This window comes from Cryptotermes secundus, unplaced genomic scaffold (genome assembly GCF_002891405.2).
Source record: "Cryptotermes secundus unplaced genomic scaffold, Csec_1.0 scaffold630, whole genome shotgun sequence".
Lineage (NCBI taxonomy): Eukaryota > Metazoa > Arthropoda > Insecta > Blattodea > Kalotermitidae > Cryptotermes > Cryptotermes secundus.
In genome coordinates this window covers 470270-489744 of record NW_019720573.1, presented here as the reverse complement: position 1 = coordinate 489744, position 19475 = coordinate 470270, and the positions used below count along the sequence as shown (strand labels likewise).

At 36.1% G+C, this 19475-nt stretch overlaps 1 protein-coding gene across 8 annotated transcripts in view; it reads right to left on the bottom strand.

Moving 5' to 3' along the window:
• The window catches only part of LOC111869356 (obscurin), a 228833-nt gene that overhangs the window by 80819 nt on the left and 128539 nt on the right, over positions 1-19475 (bottom strand). For 6 of the 8 annotated variants that reach the window (XR_004513565.1, XR_004513564.1, XM_033753466.1 and 3 more), the window contains 6 exons: positions 18057-18217; positions 14584-14759; positions 14011-14116; positions 12581-12762; positions 4539-4715; positions 2930-3088 (listed from right to left, as the gene is read on the bottom strand). Coding sequence is in view for 6 of the 8 variants with exons in the window: in XM_033753466.1 (XP_033609357.1) it covers positions 2930-3088; positions 4539-4715; positions 12581-12762; positions 14011-14116; positions 14584-14759; positions 18057-18217 (961 nt within the window). In the remaining 2 variants the exon portion in view is untranslated. The remainder of the gene's footprint in view (positions 1-2929; positions 3089-4538; positions 4716-12580; positions 12763-14010; positions 14117-14583; positions 14760-18056; positions 18218-19475) is intronic. The other 2 variants (XM_033753463.1, XM_033753464.1) reach the window with 2 other exon arrangements.

The following is a 19475-nucleotide window of genomic DNA, read 5'->3' as shown; positions in this document are numbered from 1 at the left end:
GATATTCCCTCTTTTTATTCCTGAAATGCCTGCTGGTTTCACGTCTTATATTGTTCAGATTATCCCCATTTATTTTGCTTCGATCTTGCAACCACTCCAATTTGGCTTGTTTCTGTTGGTCGAAAAATTTTGAGAATTCTTCATTGAACCATGGTTATGCTCCTTCAATTCATAATAACGTGGACTCTCTTTGGCCAGAGTTTTGATATTCTCTCTAATAGTTTCCCAAGCGCTCTATTAATATCCAACTCAGTGTCTAAGTTTTCCAAAGCTGCAAACCTATTTGAGATTTCAACACAATACTGATCTTTACCCTCTGTCTCATTTAATTTTTTCCAAGCTTCAGAAGTACTGTGGAAGCCATATTCCTTAAGGCTGTCGAGTACCGCTTACAATTCCCTTTCGTTGTCAGACACTGTTTCAAAACATCGTCCCTTCAGTTTCATTTTCAATTTGGGAAACAAAGTGAAATCACAGGGGGCTAAGTCCGGTGAGTAGGGAGAATACGGAACGATAACCATGTTGTTGTTAGTCACAAACTCTGTGGTTTTCAGGGACGTGTGGGTGGGCACATTATCATGATGAAAGAGCCAGTTGTGGTTCCGCAAATGTTCTGGTCCTTCTAGTCGCACATTTTCTCTCAAGCATCTGAAAATGTCACAGTAAAAGTCAGAGTTGACCATAGTGTTAGGAGCAACAAATTCACGGGGAACAATCCAATTCATGTAAAGAAAAAAAATGAGCATGCTCTTTGTTGAACTACAGACCTGCCGTGCCTTCTTTGCTCTTGGTGAATTTGGGCTCTTCCACTGCAACGATTGTTGCTTTGTTTCTGGATCATATCCATAAACCCAACTTTTGTCACCTGTTATGATCCTAGAGATAAAAGCTGGGTCCTTTTTACCCTTCTCTCATAGCTCAAGACACATGTTTACATGCCACTACTTTTGATAATTTGTCAAGCATCAGGGAACAAACTCCACAGCAATGCAGCACATGTTCAAATTTTCTGTTAAAATCTAATGGCAAACTCTGCAACTGATCCCAAGTGTCTCTGAGCTCACAGATTGTTCAGATTTACTGAGCTTCACGCTAAACTTGATGCAGACACGTTCGATTTTGCCATCCATCGCAGACAAAACAAAACACAAAGTCAAAAGAGCACTCATGTAAAAACAATGCATGATCACAGTGCAGTGTCACGTGGCAGACTGATGCAATAGGCTTGCAGAAGTGTGACCTTGGCCTCCCTTCTCATCGTCTTTCACTGAGGCAGTTACAACAGTAACAGTCCAGGAACTTTCTGATACCACCTCATAGAGTAACAGTAATTTTGTCTAAAGGAATGTAACACAGACTTAAGTTGCCTCACATGGTTGAAATGTGTTGCTGAAATAAAATACTGTGAGTAACTAAACACAACTGTATACAAAAGTTGTGTGGATAGTATATGTATCTGTTTTAATTAAAATACAACTTGACGCTGTAGTATAATACTTCATACAAAGGGATATTAAACATGGTGAGATTTTAAAGTATACAAAACAGAATGCTGTTACAAGCAATAAGATTGTAACAATTTACATCAACGAAAGAGATTTAAATTACTTAGGGTTTGCAATTTGTATGCATATTTGAAATACATTTGAATTCAGACATTCTGCCTTTATGAAGTATGCAACATATACACTTTACTCCAGGAATTAATTTGCAGAATCTCTGATAACTACAGGACTAAGACTGCTGTAGTTACCATAAAACATATCAAATTTGAATGAATATCTGTTGATAATTCTGAAAGGCATGACTGAAGAACAATCTGTTAATGATGCACTTCCATGTACTCTCGACAGGATTTGTGGAAGGTGAATAAATGAAATCTCTGGCATTGAATGGATTTCCTGCAAGTGTTCAAGTTATAACCAAAAGATGTGTAAATTGAGGAAACATATCCCACACAGTAATGCTTCAAATATATAATTTCTCATGAACTACCTATTGGATGTCAAAACATTCAAAATGAACTTGAAGTGAAGTGCTTTACATCTACACTTCATAAACATTCACCCGTTTTTTATTTAAATGTAATGTCTGTAGATTCAAAAAACAAGCAATATTAATAAGATTATTAGTACTTCTAAAGAAGAAAAGCATACACAAACTACCGTGAGGGTATAGCAATAAGGCTTATTGTATGTAACATCTACTTAGATTTCTGGCTATGCTTATCTACTTAGTATTTCTGCCTTAGTGCCTTTGAAAGGTTAACATGCTTTGCAGAACGAAATCAAATTAAAGAAATAAATTATAATATACCATCGCTTGAAAGTGATTGTCTTTGAAATATATGGCTTCCCTTGATACACTCCATTATAAAGCCGGTTAGAATTAAATCAGACCAGATACATGAGCTAATTAGGGCTGTAATTGATTTATGTTTTATTCTTATTAATTATGCAGAGAACAGATGCAAGATCAGCTAACTTATTTCAACAAGATAATTTCATACAGGCAAATACAGAGCCTCTCTTTGCCATTTGATGTTCAACTGCCAAATTATCCACATGTAAAACGCATAAACAGAATTAACTCATTCACTGCTGCCTGCTCTGTACTGTCTGGGAAATGACTCAACTATTGTCAATATTTTGGATTTGAGGTTGTCACACTAGTGACCTAAAGAGTGTAGTTTTCTGGGTTGTAATAACTTGTAGTTTGGAGAGAGACTGTGGACACTCTCTACTGCATAGCATTACAGTGCAGAAGACCGTGCTCTTGTCTTGTCAAGACTCTATGTACAAAGAGCTATATAGCATATGAATATAACAGTATCCCTTTTAGGTCATGGCACTCGTACATAGCCCAAGCATGCATTCTGGTTGATACTGAAAGACTTGTTTATGATTTGAACACACATTTAGTACAGTACCTTGCAAACCATCTTCTGAGAACACAGCTGTCTGGTGCGTACTTGAAGCTACAGATATAGTGACAGTCCGTTCACCATTTCCAGCGCCACGAGAATACATTATACTCTGAGTCTCAACTGTTGACATAGATTGCCTTTCTGGCTGTTGCACTTCTAACACTAATAGAGGAACACATATGGTGGTTATTGAAAAGATGCAACATCATACACTGAAACCCAGTTATAAATGACTGCAAAGGTGTAACACTACTGTTACTAAGACCCCTCATTGAAACCAATTCTGAGCGAGTTACGGTCATCATATCTGTTTTTCTGAATATAAAATTTAATATTACGCTCCAACCTCCACCTTGTTACTCTAAATTTCTGCTTTCCTATGAACTTCCCCACTGGAATTCTGTACAAATTTCATGTTTACTAAGTGACATTACATATGCAGCCTTTCATAAAACCACCCCAACAAGAGCATAAAAAGTGTATAGATCACTCTAATTCCTTCATCTAGGCATAACCCTGTTGTTAACAACACCAGCTCTTCAAAACAACGGTCAAAGTTATCGATTTAGCACATTCCAAATCCAAACGAAATCAGTACAAATTAATGGAACAAACTATGTGCTCTTTGTTATATTGCTAAATACATTTTAAATGTAGCTAGGTACACCATTTGTACAGCATATGGACTATGCAATAAACACTCTGCAGCATTGCAGTAAACTAGAACTTACTTTGTACGAACAGAATTAGGAGCAACATAGCTTTCTATAATGGCATATTTAAACGTAAAAATGAAATTGTACCTATGACTGTCAAAGAATGAAATTATGAAGGTAGAGTTCCATATATTCTAGGCGTCAGCTTCAAATTCCAGCTGTTTTACCCCAAAACAGAATCCGTGATTCTTACTGTATAGAAGACAATTTCTGTTACTTCGCTTAGTATACTTTATCTGGGTTTCACTGCATGACCATTCTTCTACAAATTACTTTTCCTTTATTAATTATAATTTTAGTCTTTTTATAGCTTAGTATTGTTTCTATAGAAGCACATGAGAAATACATTACACACTATCTCAGTCTGATTACATTTCTATCTATATTAGGTGAGAGGAAGGTTAGCTGTACATCCAACAGTAGTTTTATTCAGAAAAATATCTACAGATAGAATTAAGAAGTAATAAGTGTTTCACTAAATAATTTCTGTCTATAAAAATACATATATCACTTTATTCTCTACATATACTGAAACAGAACAACTATCTCAACAGCCAAACAATTCCATTAGTACTTCCTTTATTTTTGAGTAACTTAAAATATTAAGATCAGAACACGGGCATTTCTGTATGAGATCTGAAATTCTCACAGCAGTGAATATTAAACCTGTGATGTTCTTGGCATGATCTTGTGTAATCTGGTAAATGGTTACCATCAAACATCTTTCCTGGCATCAAATTCCAGAGGACAAAAGTTTTATTTAATAGCCAATTATAATTACAAATTTTCAGAAAAAGTGAATAATTTCTATGGCCACATAAAACTATAATTCAGAGGGTTTAGGAATTATTTGACCATAATATATATATATATATATATGAATGGAAATTTAATACCTTCAGCTTGAACACCCTGATGAGGCATAACCTCCACTGTTATTTCTTCTTCAATTATTTTCTTTGAGAAAAGTTCTTGCAATTCCTCTCCTTCTTGCCTCTTCTTTTCTGTGTCATCTGGTGTGTTTTGTACATATATTACTGTTTCCTCTTGCACCTCCTTTTTCTTTGTAAGGGCTGTGATGGTGAAAGTTTTTAAGCTACAACTAACATTCTGAGTAGTTTCCAAGCAACTCTTTCAGCAGTGTATTATTTTTAAAATATTGTGTGATTTGTTAAAATGACACCTAAAAGTGAAGAGACTAAAATTGGAAGAATTTGGTAGAAATGTGAAGACTGTGCAAGATTCCATAAAATATTCAGAATGATTTGCATTCATTAATTTATAAACCTGATTGATAGATTACATTGTAGTAGTTAGCACTCATGTGTTACATTCATGAGGCACCAATTTCAAACCTCTCAACTGAAAGATCAACTATGAGACTGAGATTCTGTGTAGTTCTCCTCAGTTCCCCCATGAATATGTTAGGATATTACATCACAACAGGTTACAAGCTCTCTTTTCCTCATCTTTACCAGTCTCTTTCCTTATTGATGACAGAAGACCTTTGCAGTTGATATAGCATAATTCAACAAAGAAAGAATGAATAAACAGAAAGAGAGATAAAATTTCAGAGACATTCCAATTTCTAAGAAAACAAACCCACTTAAAACGAAAAACTGTTATTTTGTTCTTTATATGTTAGTGCCTTACAAGGAGGATCTCTGTGTGTTGGTAATATTCCTCATTTTAGAGGTCCATGAACAAAACAAAGGCTCACTGTGGCCCAGTGGTAATAATACCTTCCTTATCCCTTTTAGATAACAGAAGGACTGACGTTCAGATTTTGTGTGTGCCCTGGTTTATTTAACAAGACTCTGCAGAATCAAATGAGAAATCAAAAAATAGTTAAGGTTTTCCAATATATAGATACAAAGTGCTCCTCATATAAGCAACAAATAAGGAAAGGCAAAAAGTGCACTTGATGGAGAAAACTTAACTTCATCCTTAAAATATTCACAAGGGACATTTTTGAAGTTGAGGAAAATGAAGGGTTTCTTTCTGTCATAACGTCAAAATTTCATCATTGGATTAAAAATGCCTTCCCTTGGACGCTACTTTTAGCTGGTTCCATCCAGTTTACATCATCACATCCTAGTTCTCCTAGGAATAGTTTAACATTAACCGCCCCCCCCCCATCCATGTGTGCGCGCACACACACACACACACACACACATAGGTCTACCTTGCAAGAATTTCTATGAAAAACTTGCATATATTTATTGTAAGCACTATTATATGAAAACCTGTGTGACATTACATGTTCGCATGTGGTTACAAGGCCTGTTTAATATTATATGGAATCTTAAGTATTTGATTAAAATTCCTCAAGTGTCCTCTGTGTGTGATGTGTCAGTTTGTGTTCCAAATACACTCTCACATACCACAGGGAGAGACACTACACTAAACCATCAAACAACTCCAAAATACAAAGGAATTAATTATGGGTTGATTGTAATCTGTACACATACAGAGACAAGTTGGGATGTTATCAACCTGTCATAACAGGTGACTAATTATCAATCAAAAGGATCATGCCTTTAGTACATAAATGCACTCATATGAAACAACATCATACATCTTTGGCATGATTAAACCACTGATGAAAAGAGAAACATTGATGAAAGCAACCATAGAAACTGTAGCAGTCTTCAAATCATTGGATTTGATAATATTAAGGCTCAAGTTCCTCTTTTCAACTTAAAGAAACAGCACAAGGACAAGGAAACAACATAGCATGGTTTCAACTTTCTTCAGATTCCAATAGTTTCAACATAACAAGCACAACAAAACCACTGGAACCATGAAGTGGCATTTGTAATGCTCTTGTTTTCAAATTCAATTCTTTGATCAAGAAAATCAAATTTACTTCAATGCATGACATCTTCAGGAGTAAAGTGACAGAGTCACATTAGTTTTGAAGTGAAATAAATTAGAAAATATTAGTACCATATTTCAGATACAATAATGCCAGAATTTATGAAAGAATGAACTCAATGAAGCATGAGATTATTAAAGCTACACTTTCTCTCAGTCTCCAAATTGCACTGGTAAATAGAAACTGATGCTAACCAACCAATACCAACTAAGCCACCTGATTACAGCAATTTCATCTATGAGATTTTATATTACAAATTGAAAAGTTGAAACCAGATATAAACTTACATTTGTTGCTTTGGAGATGGTACACTCAAAAAATTCTCACCAAACTTTCTACTTACTTAAAGAACTGCAGTATGACTGCCAACTAAGAGGAGCTAAGCATAATACTTGGGTAAAAACATACAGCGCTTAAAACATGTAAAATAACAATATATTATTAAATATTTCACCCAATATTGCAACTTTATGTACTGTGGTCTACATATATCAGAGGCCTAGCAGAACTTAGTCAAAACCATGTGCCTACAAAGATGCAGAAGAGAGAGGACATATTCCATGATAATGTAGTTGACTTGCCATCGTTGTAACCTGTTTCCAGGTTCACGTTTATAATACAATAAGCGCCATTTTATGAAGAATACTGTTTAGTTTTAGTTAAATTTCCTGCCAACCACTATCTCTGGTTAATGATTTTATCAAGCTCCATCCTGGTAGTGGTAAATGAACTTGGGTCATGACAATATAATGAGTTTAATCATAATTTTAAATTGACCCAGAAGTTCTCATGAGGTTACAGGTATAAATGTCTCTTTCAGAAAGTAATTCAATACAGAAAAGTTGAGTTCAAGATTCTGGTGGAAATTAATTTAGTCATCCTGACAAAATATTTTTAAACTTCATGCACAAGATATTTTGATGTAACAACACTGGAAACTGCATAGCACTTATGTCTCTTATTAGAAATCCTGCATTTTGTTACCCTATCACATTTTCCATCATGACTGATAATAAATCCCACAGTCTATAGTAGTTTATGCACAAACTCCATAGTGATATGATAGCACATATAAACAAAGAAATATTGTATAAACTGCCCGGGAAATGGTTTTACATTCAGCCTGGAGAAAACACCATAAAGTTGCAATATCTGCCAATTTCTGCACTCTGAGTTGTCAATTCTCAGGATCTAAATATGTAACTATATAAGTTCCCAAATGTAAGACAAGACATCACTCTAACCTCTGTACCATATGAAGTAAGTTTAAATACCTTAGCCTTGCAAGACTTCAGATATAAATCATCATAATAATGAAGAATATTAAACAAATCAATTACAAAATTTTAAAACTCTAAAAAATTTTCTAACATAGAAAATCAAAACATTGTAAGTAAATAATTTATTTTGCACTTTAAATTGAAAACATCTTCACTATGATGCATATAAACATAGAACTCATTGAAATTAAGAAAAATTCTCTTGATTTGTTAACTTGACTCAAACTCTTGATAACTGGCAACTTTACAGGATAGATAATATGAATGATAATAAGTGCATTAGGAATGTATTAGTAACATTACATTATAATTTAAAATCAATGAAAACATATCCAGTAAATTTTAACAAGAACAACATAAACTTTCGATTTTATATCAATTTGGATAATTATCCAAATTGATATAAAATCGAAAGTTTATAATCATAAATTATAATTTATGATTATGAAAGTAAACAATGAAATAAAGAAAAGGAACACATTTTAATACTTAGGAAGTAAATTAGTGACAAATGTAAGAGCAGAAGAAGAAACTACAGAAAAATTGAGAATGCAGGAAAATTTTAATCATTACTTAGTGATACACATTGGGAATGGAAAAGGCCAAAGATAAAGAATATAGTGTACATGGAGCAGCTATAAAATAATTGGACTGATTTTCGGCCAACTCCATGTGGTCTTATTCTTTTATTGCTAGTGGGGTCGGACTAAGTCCCTTGTACTGGGGCCACTTCTGGCCTATTGTACCAGCCCCAGATGATAAGTGAGGGTGATTGTGGAGCAATTGGTGGAATGAAGATTGGCAGGGGAAACGGAAGTACTCGGAGAAAACCTGCCCCAGCTCCACTCTGTCCACCACAAATCCCACTTGACCAGATCCAGGATCGAACCCGGGCCACCACGGTGGGAAGCCAGCAACTAACCGCTTGAGCTATGGCACGGCCCTCCATGTGGCCTTGGTAACAGCGAGCAGGATGGCATATTAGCCTGTCCTCTCCTCTCCATCAACCATACGACTTACAAGGCCATATGTCCAGCAGTGTGGTAGCAGCCTTTGTTTGAAGCGGACTGTGTATCTGAGATCTGTCAGAATTATGCTAAGTGTTAAAGCAGAGCATGTTACACCTCGGGGGGGAGGGGGTGAGAAATTATGATTACTTTAGTCTGTCGCTGCCCAGTTAGCTAAAATCTTCGCTGCACTCGGCTGCCATCGGCTGTCTTGGTTCTGGTCGCTCGGGATCGGTCGTGGACGGGATGGTTATGAAGGGGTGAATCAAAACTCCCTGCGTACATCCTGTCCTATGTACACTAGTCTATTTACACTGATATTTACATTAAAGGGCCGCCTTTGGCCTGTTTACATAACACCTTCTCGCTACTTTCTTTCTAATTTCCCTCTGGGGGTGGGGAGTACCGTGAGACTGTTGCTTCCCTTCATTGCCTGTCACTCTCTACTCCATTTCTATCCTATTCTACCCTGGTTCTCGCTGGGGTACACTGGAGACTGCACTTAAGATCACACAACAACACTTTTATCAACACTAATGTTTAACAGCATGGCGTATATGAGCAAAGAGACTTACTTGTAATACAAATGTAGATAACTGTCGTCATCCACCATCTCATGGCACACATATCGAATAGGGCCTCCAGCTGACAACTGAATATTATGTCCTAGATCAGCTCCCTAAGTCTCCTAAATTCGGCAATATATATTATTAACTTGCTGAATCGGCTGTTAACGAAAGAGGGAGGTTAACTCCTCTTTCTGTTCTCAATTCCCAAAGTTATATTCTAATTGGCTATTCTCGGTGGTTGTGGGTGGGCCCATGGTGTCTCATCGCTGCGTAAATAATAATATTACCATCTCCAGTGGCCCCATTAGCAGAGCTTCTTACTTATGTGATTACGCATAAATGCTGATCATCTACATTCTTAACCTAGTTGCCTGTCCAGGTGTTGACATACTAATGTAATGGCTGCAAAACACTTTTCTCAAGTCTCAACAGTTAGGTAATGCCTTACAATTTCCAATCTCAAAATTGAGACGCAACAGAGCAACATGTCAATGTGAAATTCCTCACAAAACTTGGAAAATCCACCACAGAAACACAGTTTGTTGATGGAAGTTTATGGTGATGAATGTGTATCTTATACTCAAGTTTTTGAGTAGTTCAAAAGATTTAAAGAGGGAAGGGGAGAGATCAAAGAAGATCCACATCCCAGTCAGCCTCACATGTTAAAAACCGATGCTAACATTAAAAAAGTCAGTGAAATTGTTCGAAAAAATCGTTGCATGAGCAATTGAGCATTTGATGAATTAGCTAACATTGATAAAGAAAGTGTTCGACAGATTTTACATGAACAAGTGAGCTTGAAGATGGTGCCAAGAATCCTCACTCTTGTGCAGAAAGAAACTCTAATGAACATTTGTGTTGACATCCTTCAAAACAATGAAAATTATCCAAACTCTTTAGGAAATGTAATAACTTGTGATGAATCATGTTTTTTCAGTATGACCCGGAAAATAAGTGGAAATCCATGCACTGGAAAAGTCCCAGGTCACCAAGGGAAAAGAAGAAGAAGAAAAAAAAGCACAGAAGAGCAAATCAAATTTCAAAGCAATGAAGATCTTTTTTTCGATATCCGAGGGATTGTTCACATTGGTTGGGTGCCTGAAGGACAGACCATTAATCAGGTCTACTGTAAGGAGGTTTTGACAATCCTTCATGAACGGGTGAGAAGAAAGAGACCTGAAATGTGGAAGAAGGGCTCATGGACTCTTCACCATGACAGCGTGCCAGTGCACAACACACTCTCTCTCAAGATGTTTCTGGCGAAGCACAAGCTCCCCGTGTTGGAACATCCAGCCTACTCACCTGACCTAGGCTCGCGTGACTTTTTTTTATTTCCAAAGATGAAGTTTGCATTAAAAGGAACCTGTTTCGAGTTTGTAGATGCAGTGAAGGCAAAGATGATGAAGGTAATGAAGAAGCTATCAGAAAAGGACCTGCACCATTGCTTCCAACAGTGGAAAATTCACATGGAGCTGTGTAGGGGTTGGGGAGGGGACCATTTTGAAGGTGATAACATTTCCATTCTGTGATTAGTTGAATAACAGATTTTAGAGCATCAGTCCAGTTATTCTACAGCCACTCCATGTAATGTAATAGCAATTTTACCTGCAGTTTGGATTGGGAACTGTGTTTAATGGACACTGAATTGTCTGACTTACAAATAATTTCACAGTTTACAAGGACTCCTCCATAAGCCTGCAGGCTCTGTGTGCATTGCTTTGTCACAAACCAATGAAAAACACTGCCCCCAGTTATTTGACCATTATGTGCATGTGTGGTTGCCGGGATTTGGTTGTTATGTGTGCACATGATTATCGGGTGTTGGTGCTTGATGTTACCTGGCAGTAATGGATGACTCTGACATTTTTCTGACTTTAAGATTCTGACATTTAGGCATCACAACACAATCCGTTTCTTTAAAGCTCATTTCATGTCCATATTAACAGTTAAGAGATTTGTTTTCTAATATCTCATTTCTGCTCTCAGTCTTCAGTTCTATGGTGCTGAGTGCTGAGTAATAGATTTGTTAAATTTTTTAAAAGCCAGGAAGAGAAAATAAAAGTTCTGAAATTTCAGAATGAGATGGCATGGGCAGCATTAAGAACACACAATAAAGAATCCAAAAGTAGGTTTTGAACACAAAGCTAACTAGTGATACCCAAAAAGATGAATGAGATCAAGCGAGGCACAACAAATTAGGAAACATGTCACATAGAAGAAAGAAAGAATATGGGAGAAAACTGAGGAGGAGAAACTGTAGGAAGACAGAGAGAGATGGACAGAGTTGGTTCTAAGAACAACAAAAAAGTGGAAACATTGAAGGAAGAAGAAGATACAATTATAACAGCATGCTAATTGTGAGGGTTGGTTTAATTTGAAGAGAAAAATTTTCAGTATAGAATCCATTTAACTATAGCCATGTTCAGAAAATACAAGTTTGCCATCATTCACACATTTCAGTCAAGAAGACTTGCAATTTTTAAATTCAGGAACATTAATATAGCCGATATGTGGCTCTCTTATCTGCATAAATTATGAACAAAACATTTTTCTGTTCTTGGTAAAATTTTATGAGTTATATATATGTAAGCATTTTTGTGGTCACATTCCATTGTCCATATGTGGGTATAACTTCAGTTTTTAATAATAAATGACAGGGTGATTATGGAAGGTGGCAGGAAGATGTATGGAAATAGTCTTGAGGCAGTTCCCTCTGGACAATGAAGAAAACCATAAAACCTTCAATATTGTGGTCTGTCATTCAAAATTCAAATAAGAGATTTCTCAAAAGCAGAAGTACCTAAATTTAGTACAGATTTCTAATCCTTAGTCATATTATCCCAAACTGTTTCATTAGTGCACAAAATGAGTTACTGTCTGTCTTTAAAGAGATTACAACTTAAGAAATACTATCACATACTACTCTAGAAAAAGAGCGAGTAATCTGAAATTTGTATTATTTGTATTCCACAGAGATTAATACATTTTACTTCCCTTTTCACACTGTCTGAATATGAGTACAATGCATAATATATACCAAAGCAAGATACATTTTCTGGCCCTTCTTTAGTCATTAGATAAAGGAGAACTGATCATATAATCTCAAAATACTGCACAAAATGTACACATATATCTGGAATGCAATATGCCAATAGAAAATGACCACTGAGAACTGTAAGAGGAAGAATCTCTAAGGGTACTCACTGTTAACTTTGACTGTGTTCTTGGTTGTCGCTGTACCCATAGAGTTCTCTGCCTTAGCCTCATAATCACCCGCATCTGCACCCTTTACAAGAGTAACCGTCAGATAGTAGTTCTCCAGTGACTGTGAGTCTCGGCTTATTTTGATGTGAGCATCTGCTGTTACCTCCTGTCCATCTTTAAACCTGCACATAATTGGAAGTGTTAGAACACAATGCGGACTGCATAAGTATGAAGATTAATATTTACATTACCAAATTTCAGTGTTTCATTCTGTCTTAAGACAACACCACAAACAGGAGGAGAAAAGATGTAAAGAACTTTACCCCTATTTTTATTCACAGAAAAATATGGTCTTAGTTAAATCACAACTGCTCTGTAAGAACAAGTTGCACAAAATGCAGATTGCAAATCATAGTGACTAACTTCAACCCAGAAGATAAATGCAGTATGGGAAACACTCTGTTCAATACCACTTCAATAAATCAGTTCCTATGTTCAAGTCTGTATTACCAAATTAACATGAAGTTTTGATGACTATGAGAATTAATCTCAATTAGCAGCTAACTATGTGAGGTCCTGCCATGGATAATGTCAAAGTAAATCTCTCAACTGAAATTTTATTCCTTTAAGGACTGCCAGTACATACAAATACACACTCAGAAAAAGTTATAAATTAGAATATATTAAATTCAATTTTGTGTCCACTAATCATGAATCTCATTGTTCCTGTATGAAACTCTGAGGCTCATGACAATAACATTTTCTGGATGTGGCAAAGTTTACTGATCTCACACAAATTTCCTGTAAATTCTTTCTTATTAGGTACATTGAAAATTTTCTTCCATTTGACTTCATCATCAGTATCTTCTAACACAATTTTCATATGATGTATAAAACACTGACCAAATTCATATTTTAGTTTTTCATAAAATCAAAAAATCTTTAGTTTTATTAACTTCCTGTAACATGCATATGTACAATAATGCCGTTACACATACATCAATGATACACATGGATGAAGTAAGACATCCTGTCGTTTACAATCTAACTTGCTTGGCAGTTTTCAATCTCATATACCAAGACGCATGCTGTAAAAAGAAAAATTCTTACCCTATTTATGTTGAAAATAGTAGTTTTTAAGATTCAGACAACCCAGCTTCTAGCAGACTTCTTATACCCAGCATAATTAACCTGTAATTTACCTGTCCTGTATGAAAACCGGTAATATTATGTAACCTAGGACAAATTTGGAAGTCTCTGAATACATGATATTTCATGGTTAATCTCACCTCCAAGTCCTAGAATGAAGGACCAACACTCTGTCAGCTGCCCTCCACATTTGTAGCTGTTACCTTCAGAAGGGAAAATTATATCTAATTAACAAATCTAGGGCACATATATGCTTCCCCTCTTCACTAGATTTCACTTACCATTTAATTGTTGGTTCAGGAACAGCAGAACACTGGATGGACAGTGTGAGTTCCTGGCCCTCGTCCACTTCTATATTTGTGAGACCTTTTGGGAAGTGAGGCTTGTCTGAAAGAAAAGGCTAGACTTCAGGGAAAGTTTCAAAAATGTACAAATTTATCATGATATTTCTCGTCCACACCAAGTTTAACCACAGTGCTAAATATGGTTCCAATATCCTAACTCTTATTTCAAGAATAGCAGTAAAACCAATGCACAAAATATGACTTCTCCACTCTCACTGTCCATTTTGTGAAGTCTGGACTCATGTTTTCATACACTATTTTATTTCTGATTATTATTTACTGCTGTTGTGCACCAGTTGACGCTTCAATCTATTTCACTCTGTCTTGAGTAGCTACTGAAGTGAAAGGAAAGAGTAAACTTTACTGTTCAGTACAAATGTGGCACTTTCGTTTTACGTCGGTACTTCAAAGAAAGACAGAAGATGCTACCAGTTAAGAGAAAACATCAGATAATGAGAATGAGAATGCACTAAAGAGAAGATTCCCCTTGTTATGTTATGATATACTTACACTGTACTGTGAAATTACAGGCTGTGTCAATGGTCCCTAAGTCATTTATGACTTTGCATTCATACTTTCCAGCCAAATCTGTGGTGACTTTCTTGATGATGAGTTTGTAGTTGTTCTCGTCTTCCTCACGAGTAAATTCAGTCTTCTTCTCTGTAATTTCTATGTCATTCAGAAACCTGCACAAAGCATTACACCTCACATTATATCTAACAGAGTAGAACACCAAATATCTGAATTAATTAGTGAAAAATGTGGTCTGGATAATCAAAAATTTGGATAATTAGATTAAATTCTTATATGTGTAAATACACTATTACAACACCATTATAATGCATACTGTAAAAAAAAGGTAAACTATCCCTGCAACAGGCTGTGGAGGCCCATAGGGTTGTGAGACACTGAGGCTCCCACATTTTCTAGACAATCACCTACAGATGGCAGTGAGGCTGTCAGCTTTATGTGCCGGCCACACTTTATCCTCCAGGAAGATTTATGGTACTTATTTCTGTTGGAGGCTGGGTCGACATCAGAGCCACAGGGTGTTGGAAGGATTAAGCCAACTGAAAAATCCAATGATCTCATAGGGAACAGAACCTGCGACCTTCCAGCTTGTAGCACAGTGCACTATTATAATTTTTTTTTTTTTTTTCTGATAGAGCTACTGCCTTCATGTTCTTGTACAGAAGCAAACAGTTGAATTGACTAGCTATTCTTTTTAATGCCAGAAATTGTAGTCATACCTTCTGGGATTTTCTTCCCTGACTGATATTGTTTCAACAGATTAATTATTTCTACTTTGTCCAGCATTGTCAGAAACAAAAAGCGTTTTGTTCTACTTGACATTTTAAATTTATTAGCCTCTATAAATAATAGGATGGGTTTGAAAATTAAACAGAGCATAACACTGAACACTGACATGTGATGATGACAGCTTGAAACAGACTGCAATGGACTGAAACAACGTCCACATGTGCTAACTCAGTAAGTGGAGACAGAGTCAATATTCCTTGGTTGCAGTTATCCAGTTAATTTACGATTTGGATAAGCAGCATTCAGATAATCGACATTGCACTGTTATGTGTTTATTGTAATAATACTTCATAATATATCTCACGTTTGCAACACACATAGTGGTTGTGAAGTCACAAGGAAAGAGATCATTTGAGAGATCTACAAGTAGATGGGAGGATAATACTGTCATGGTAGCTTTTAAGGCTGCCCTTTTTGCTGCTGGCCCATGGAGCATCAACTCATGTGACCACAGGCATGATGCCTGCCATCACGGAATTCTGGAGGGAGCTATGTCTGCCCCGTGACCTGCTCTTTGCTACTCCTCCAAATATAGAGTATCCAAAGACTGTCTACATGAAGAACCCTGGGGAACAGCTGCCAAGACATTCATTATTATGCAGTGCAGAGAGAGGCAGACATAAAACAATGCTTATTGAGACTCACTGCAGGCAGAGAGAAGACGGAATAAGGGGCACTGCAGTAGTATTACAATGAAATAACAAATGGGCATGGAGCTGACATGAACATCGTTAAGTCGACGCTGATAGTGAGACAATAATGACTTCAAACAAATCAGAATAAATGTTAAAATATTAAAATGAATATCAAAGAAAACTAGTGTGAAAACATGAGCTGAATTGAACTGTTTCAGGACAGGACAACTGGAAGGCATTTCTGATTAGTGTTGAACTTCCAGAATAGCACTGATTTCTTGAAAAGCTTACAAGTAGTACACTCAGCCTATTTGACTTGAGTACCAAAGTCAGCATCTCCTTGATATGCAATGTGTCGAACGAGTACTGGATATACTTTACCACTTGAGTGGTAAAGTGTCAATGGCTAGCATTTCATAATTAATAATGGATCCCTAATGGAATGGTGGGATAACTCTTAGTATCTGGCTAATCCTTGCAGGACATGAGATCTGTATTACAGGGTCATATATTTGCGTGCCCATTGGAAACGGGAGATGAACTAATTTTATATTAAGAGGGATGGGCTCATTGGTACCAGAAGATTTCTTTCACTTTGGTAAATAAGGTTACAGACAAGGATATCATTACAACAAACATAAACATAATGTACTCATTATCAAATTACTTTCTGGTCACTTTACATTCTTGAATGTGTCTTTATTATTTATATTTCACTACTGTTGTCATGGATACAATCAAATATGTTTGTTGAACACTGATTTCTTGATTATTGCTGAAAAAAGACAATTTAACAGAAAGCTTCCAATCGTTATATGTTCTAGATTCCAGTTGAAAGAAGAGTCTCTAAAACTACTATCAAAAATACAAGTGTCGAGAATTGAATTTGACCGCCTAGTGTCTAGTGTGCCATGTCAAATCTGACTGCCTCAGAGTTCCTGGTGTAACTGTTTTTGGTCGCTCATGAACTCAAGAACTCTGCCTTAAATCAATTAAATTAACAAATAAAATCTACTTGGGTATGTCCAGCTATGATCTGATTGGTTCTTTTTGTACATTTAACGGGTAGGGTTGGCTTCTCATTCACTGGTTGTTCCACCTTTGTTCCACAAAGAGAAAATGCTTACTTACTTGAAGTTGTGTGTGTTTTTCTATAAAAGAAAAATATCTATGTTCCATATCCCTCATCATCTTTTATTTTCTGAGAGGTTTTTAACAGGAATTGTTCATCCTATATCCTCTTTTTATCTTTGATGGCTTGGAGCTGCTTTTACCCCATCTTTTAGGATGACCTATAGTTGTTACAAATAAACCCCACTCTTAGTGGCAAGGAGGGGACACTGAGTAAGCACATGCATGTTGCAGTCTCCTGCTCCTGCAATAAACCTGCTGTGAGTAGAACTATTCAATATTGGCTATATTTGCTTTCCTTTTTACATGACTGACAAGAGAGAAACCTGTCAGTATCTTCACTAGGATTCAATCTTTGACCCTTCATGGAGGTACGCTTGATTGGGTGGTTACATTAGAAACCACTGTACCATGGGATTAGCTATTACGAGTATGCCTTCATGTAACCATGCAACAGTAACTTAGAATTTAGTACAATTTATAGCATTGACCTGTATCTCTGTTGTAACTATGCATCATCAATTTCTTTTTTCTTTTTGGTTCATCATTTAAAGACATAAATTAAAACTGTTCTTCAGTAGAACTGAACCAAGCTGATTGTCTGCCCAACTGATGAATAACATGATGAGCCCAACTGCATATGACTAGAAAGGCTTATATGAGTGGCAGTTAAACCAGATAACCAAAATACTAAGAGAAAACTCTATCCCATTGCTATAAATCCCACATGGATATCTATTCTGTATCATGGCTTTAATTTCTATGGTTACCTATAGAAACTGAAATTAAGACTGAATGAAAAACGAACATTGAAGAAATTAATATATATTCTTGCAATTCAAAAAGATTCTTCTAACAACCTGACTAAATAAATTTGGACTATGTGTGCAAACGTACCATTTGACTGCAGGCTTAGGATAAGCCTCTACATTTATGTTGAATTCAACGTTGGTGTCGCCCTCATTAGCTGTGAAGTCCTTAAGATTTCTTTTGAACTCTGGTGCACAACGCACATTGACCTCACTGGTGTCTTTGAGCCAGCCATGGTCATTCCAAACCTGCATATAAATCAATCAGGAATTGAAAGATGTTCTGAGAACTGTCAATCATATTTCAGGAATGCTTGCTAATCACTCTTTTACTTTTTTGTCCTTTTGGTATCTACACTAGAAATGTACTGTACATACTCTGCCAGTTTTTATATAAACATACAGTACTGTGAGTATTCGTATCAATCTATCTGTCACTACTGAAAAATTATGTAGTGTTTCGATTAGAGCTCACATCATATCGTCCATATCACATCAAAAATATGGCACCCGTAAGAGGTGCTGAAACTTCTCACAGTGCACCAAGACACATACTATGGCAACATATAAGTTAATATAACATATTACATACATTACACTACATACTGTAGTACTATTGTAACATACACTGTAATATGCACTGTAATTTTCAACTTGCTGAACAGTTATGATCTCACTGTCCAGAGCTACTTAAGATCTTCTGCCTTCACATTATACACTCGCACTCAATTCAGTTTCTAAGCTCACAGTGAGCCCAAGGCAGTCAATTTCTGCAATCACACCCTTTTCTGTTGGTCATAACTTCGAGAATGTTTGTGTGAGACTGTGAATGGGCAATTCTCTGCTTTTCTGGTTGGATCAAGAAGGGGAAAGAGGGATAGGATTTTGAAGTTTGGGGCAAGAGAGACGTGCACTAGCCACACTGCACCTCTTCATCCTCACAAAAATGTGTTATAATCATAAATTGGTAAAAATATGTAAAAATCAACAGCCAACAATTTCTGGGATGACAGACATTGCACAACTGCAGTATATCTCAAACTGTAGAATATTTTCAAATCAATATTCATTAAATCTTCATTACTATTTCCATTAAACTTCCACACAGTTTTCCAGTTGCATATTTTTGCAGCAGAAGCATGGCCTTTGAAGTACATTTCATGATGATGTTACGTACACCACACATGAATTTGCATATCCAATGTCTTTGTCACTGCTCAACAGAAATGATAATGGGAACACAAATATCCTCACAGTGATACTCTATGGCCACATGAGTTGTTAAATACAACTCAACTGTCAGATGCCACTTAGTTGTGGATGTTCAACAATCATTTGTGGTGATAATACAGGAAATTATTAATGGTACATGTTACAATATTATAGTTAATATTGACATGTATGCATACATGAAAGTATGTGTTTTAAAGTTTTGTTTTTTAATGTATGATACAATAAGTCTAAAAACAAATGTTAAGTAAATCATATGATATGACTCTGGCATGCA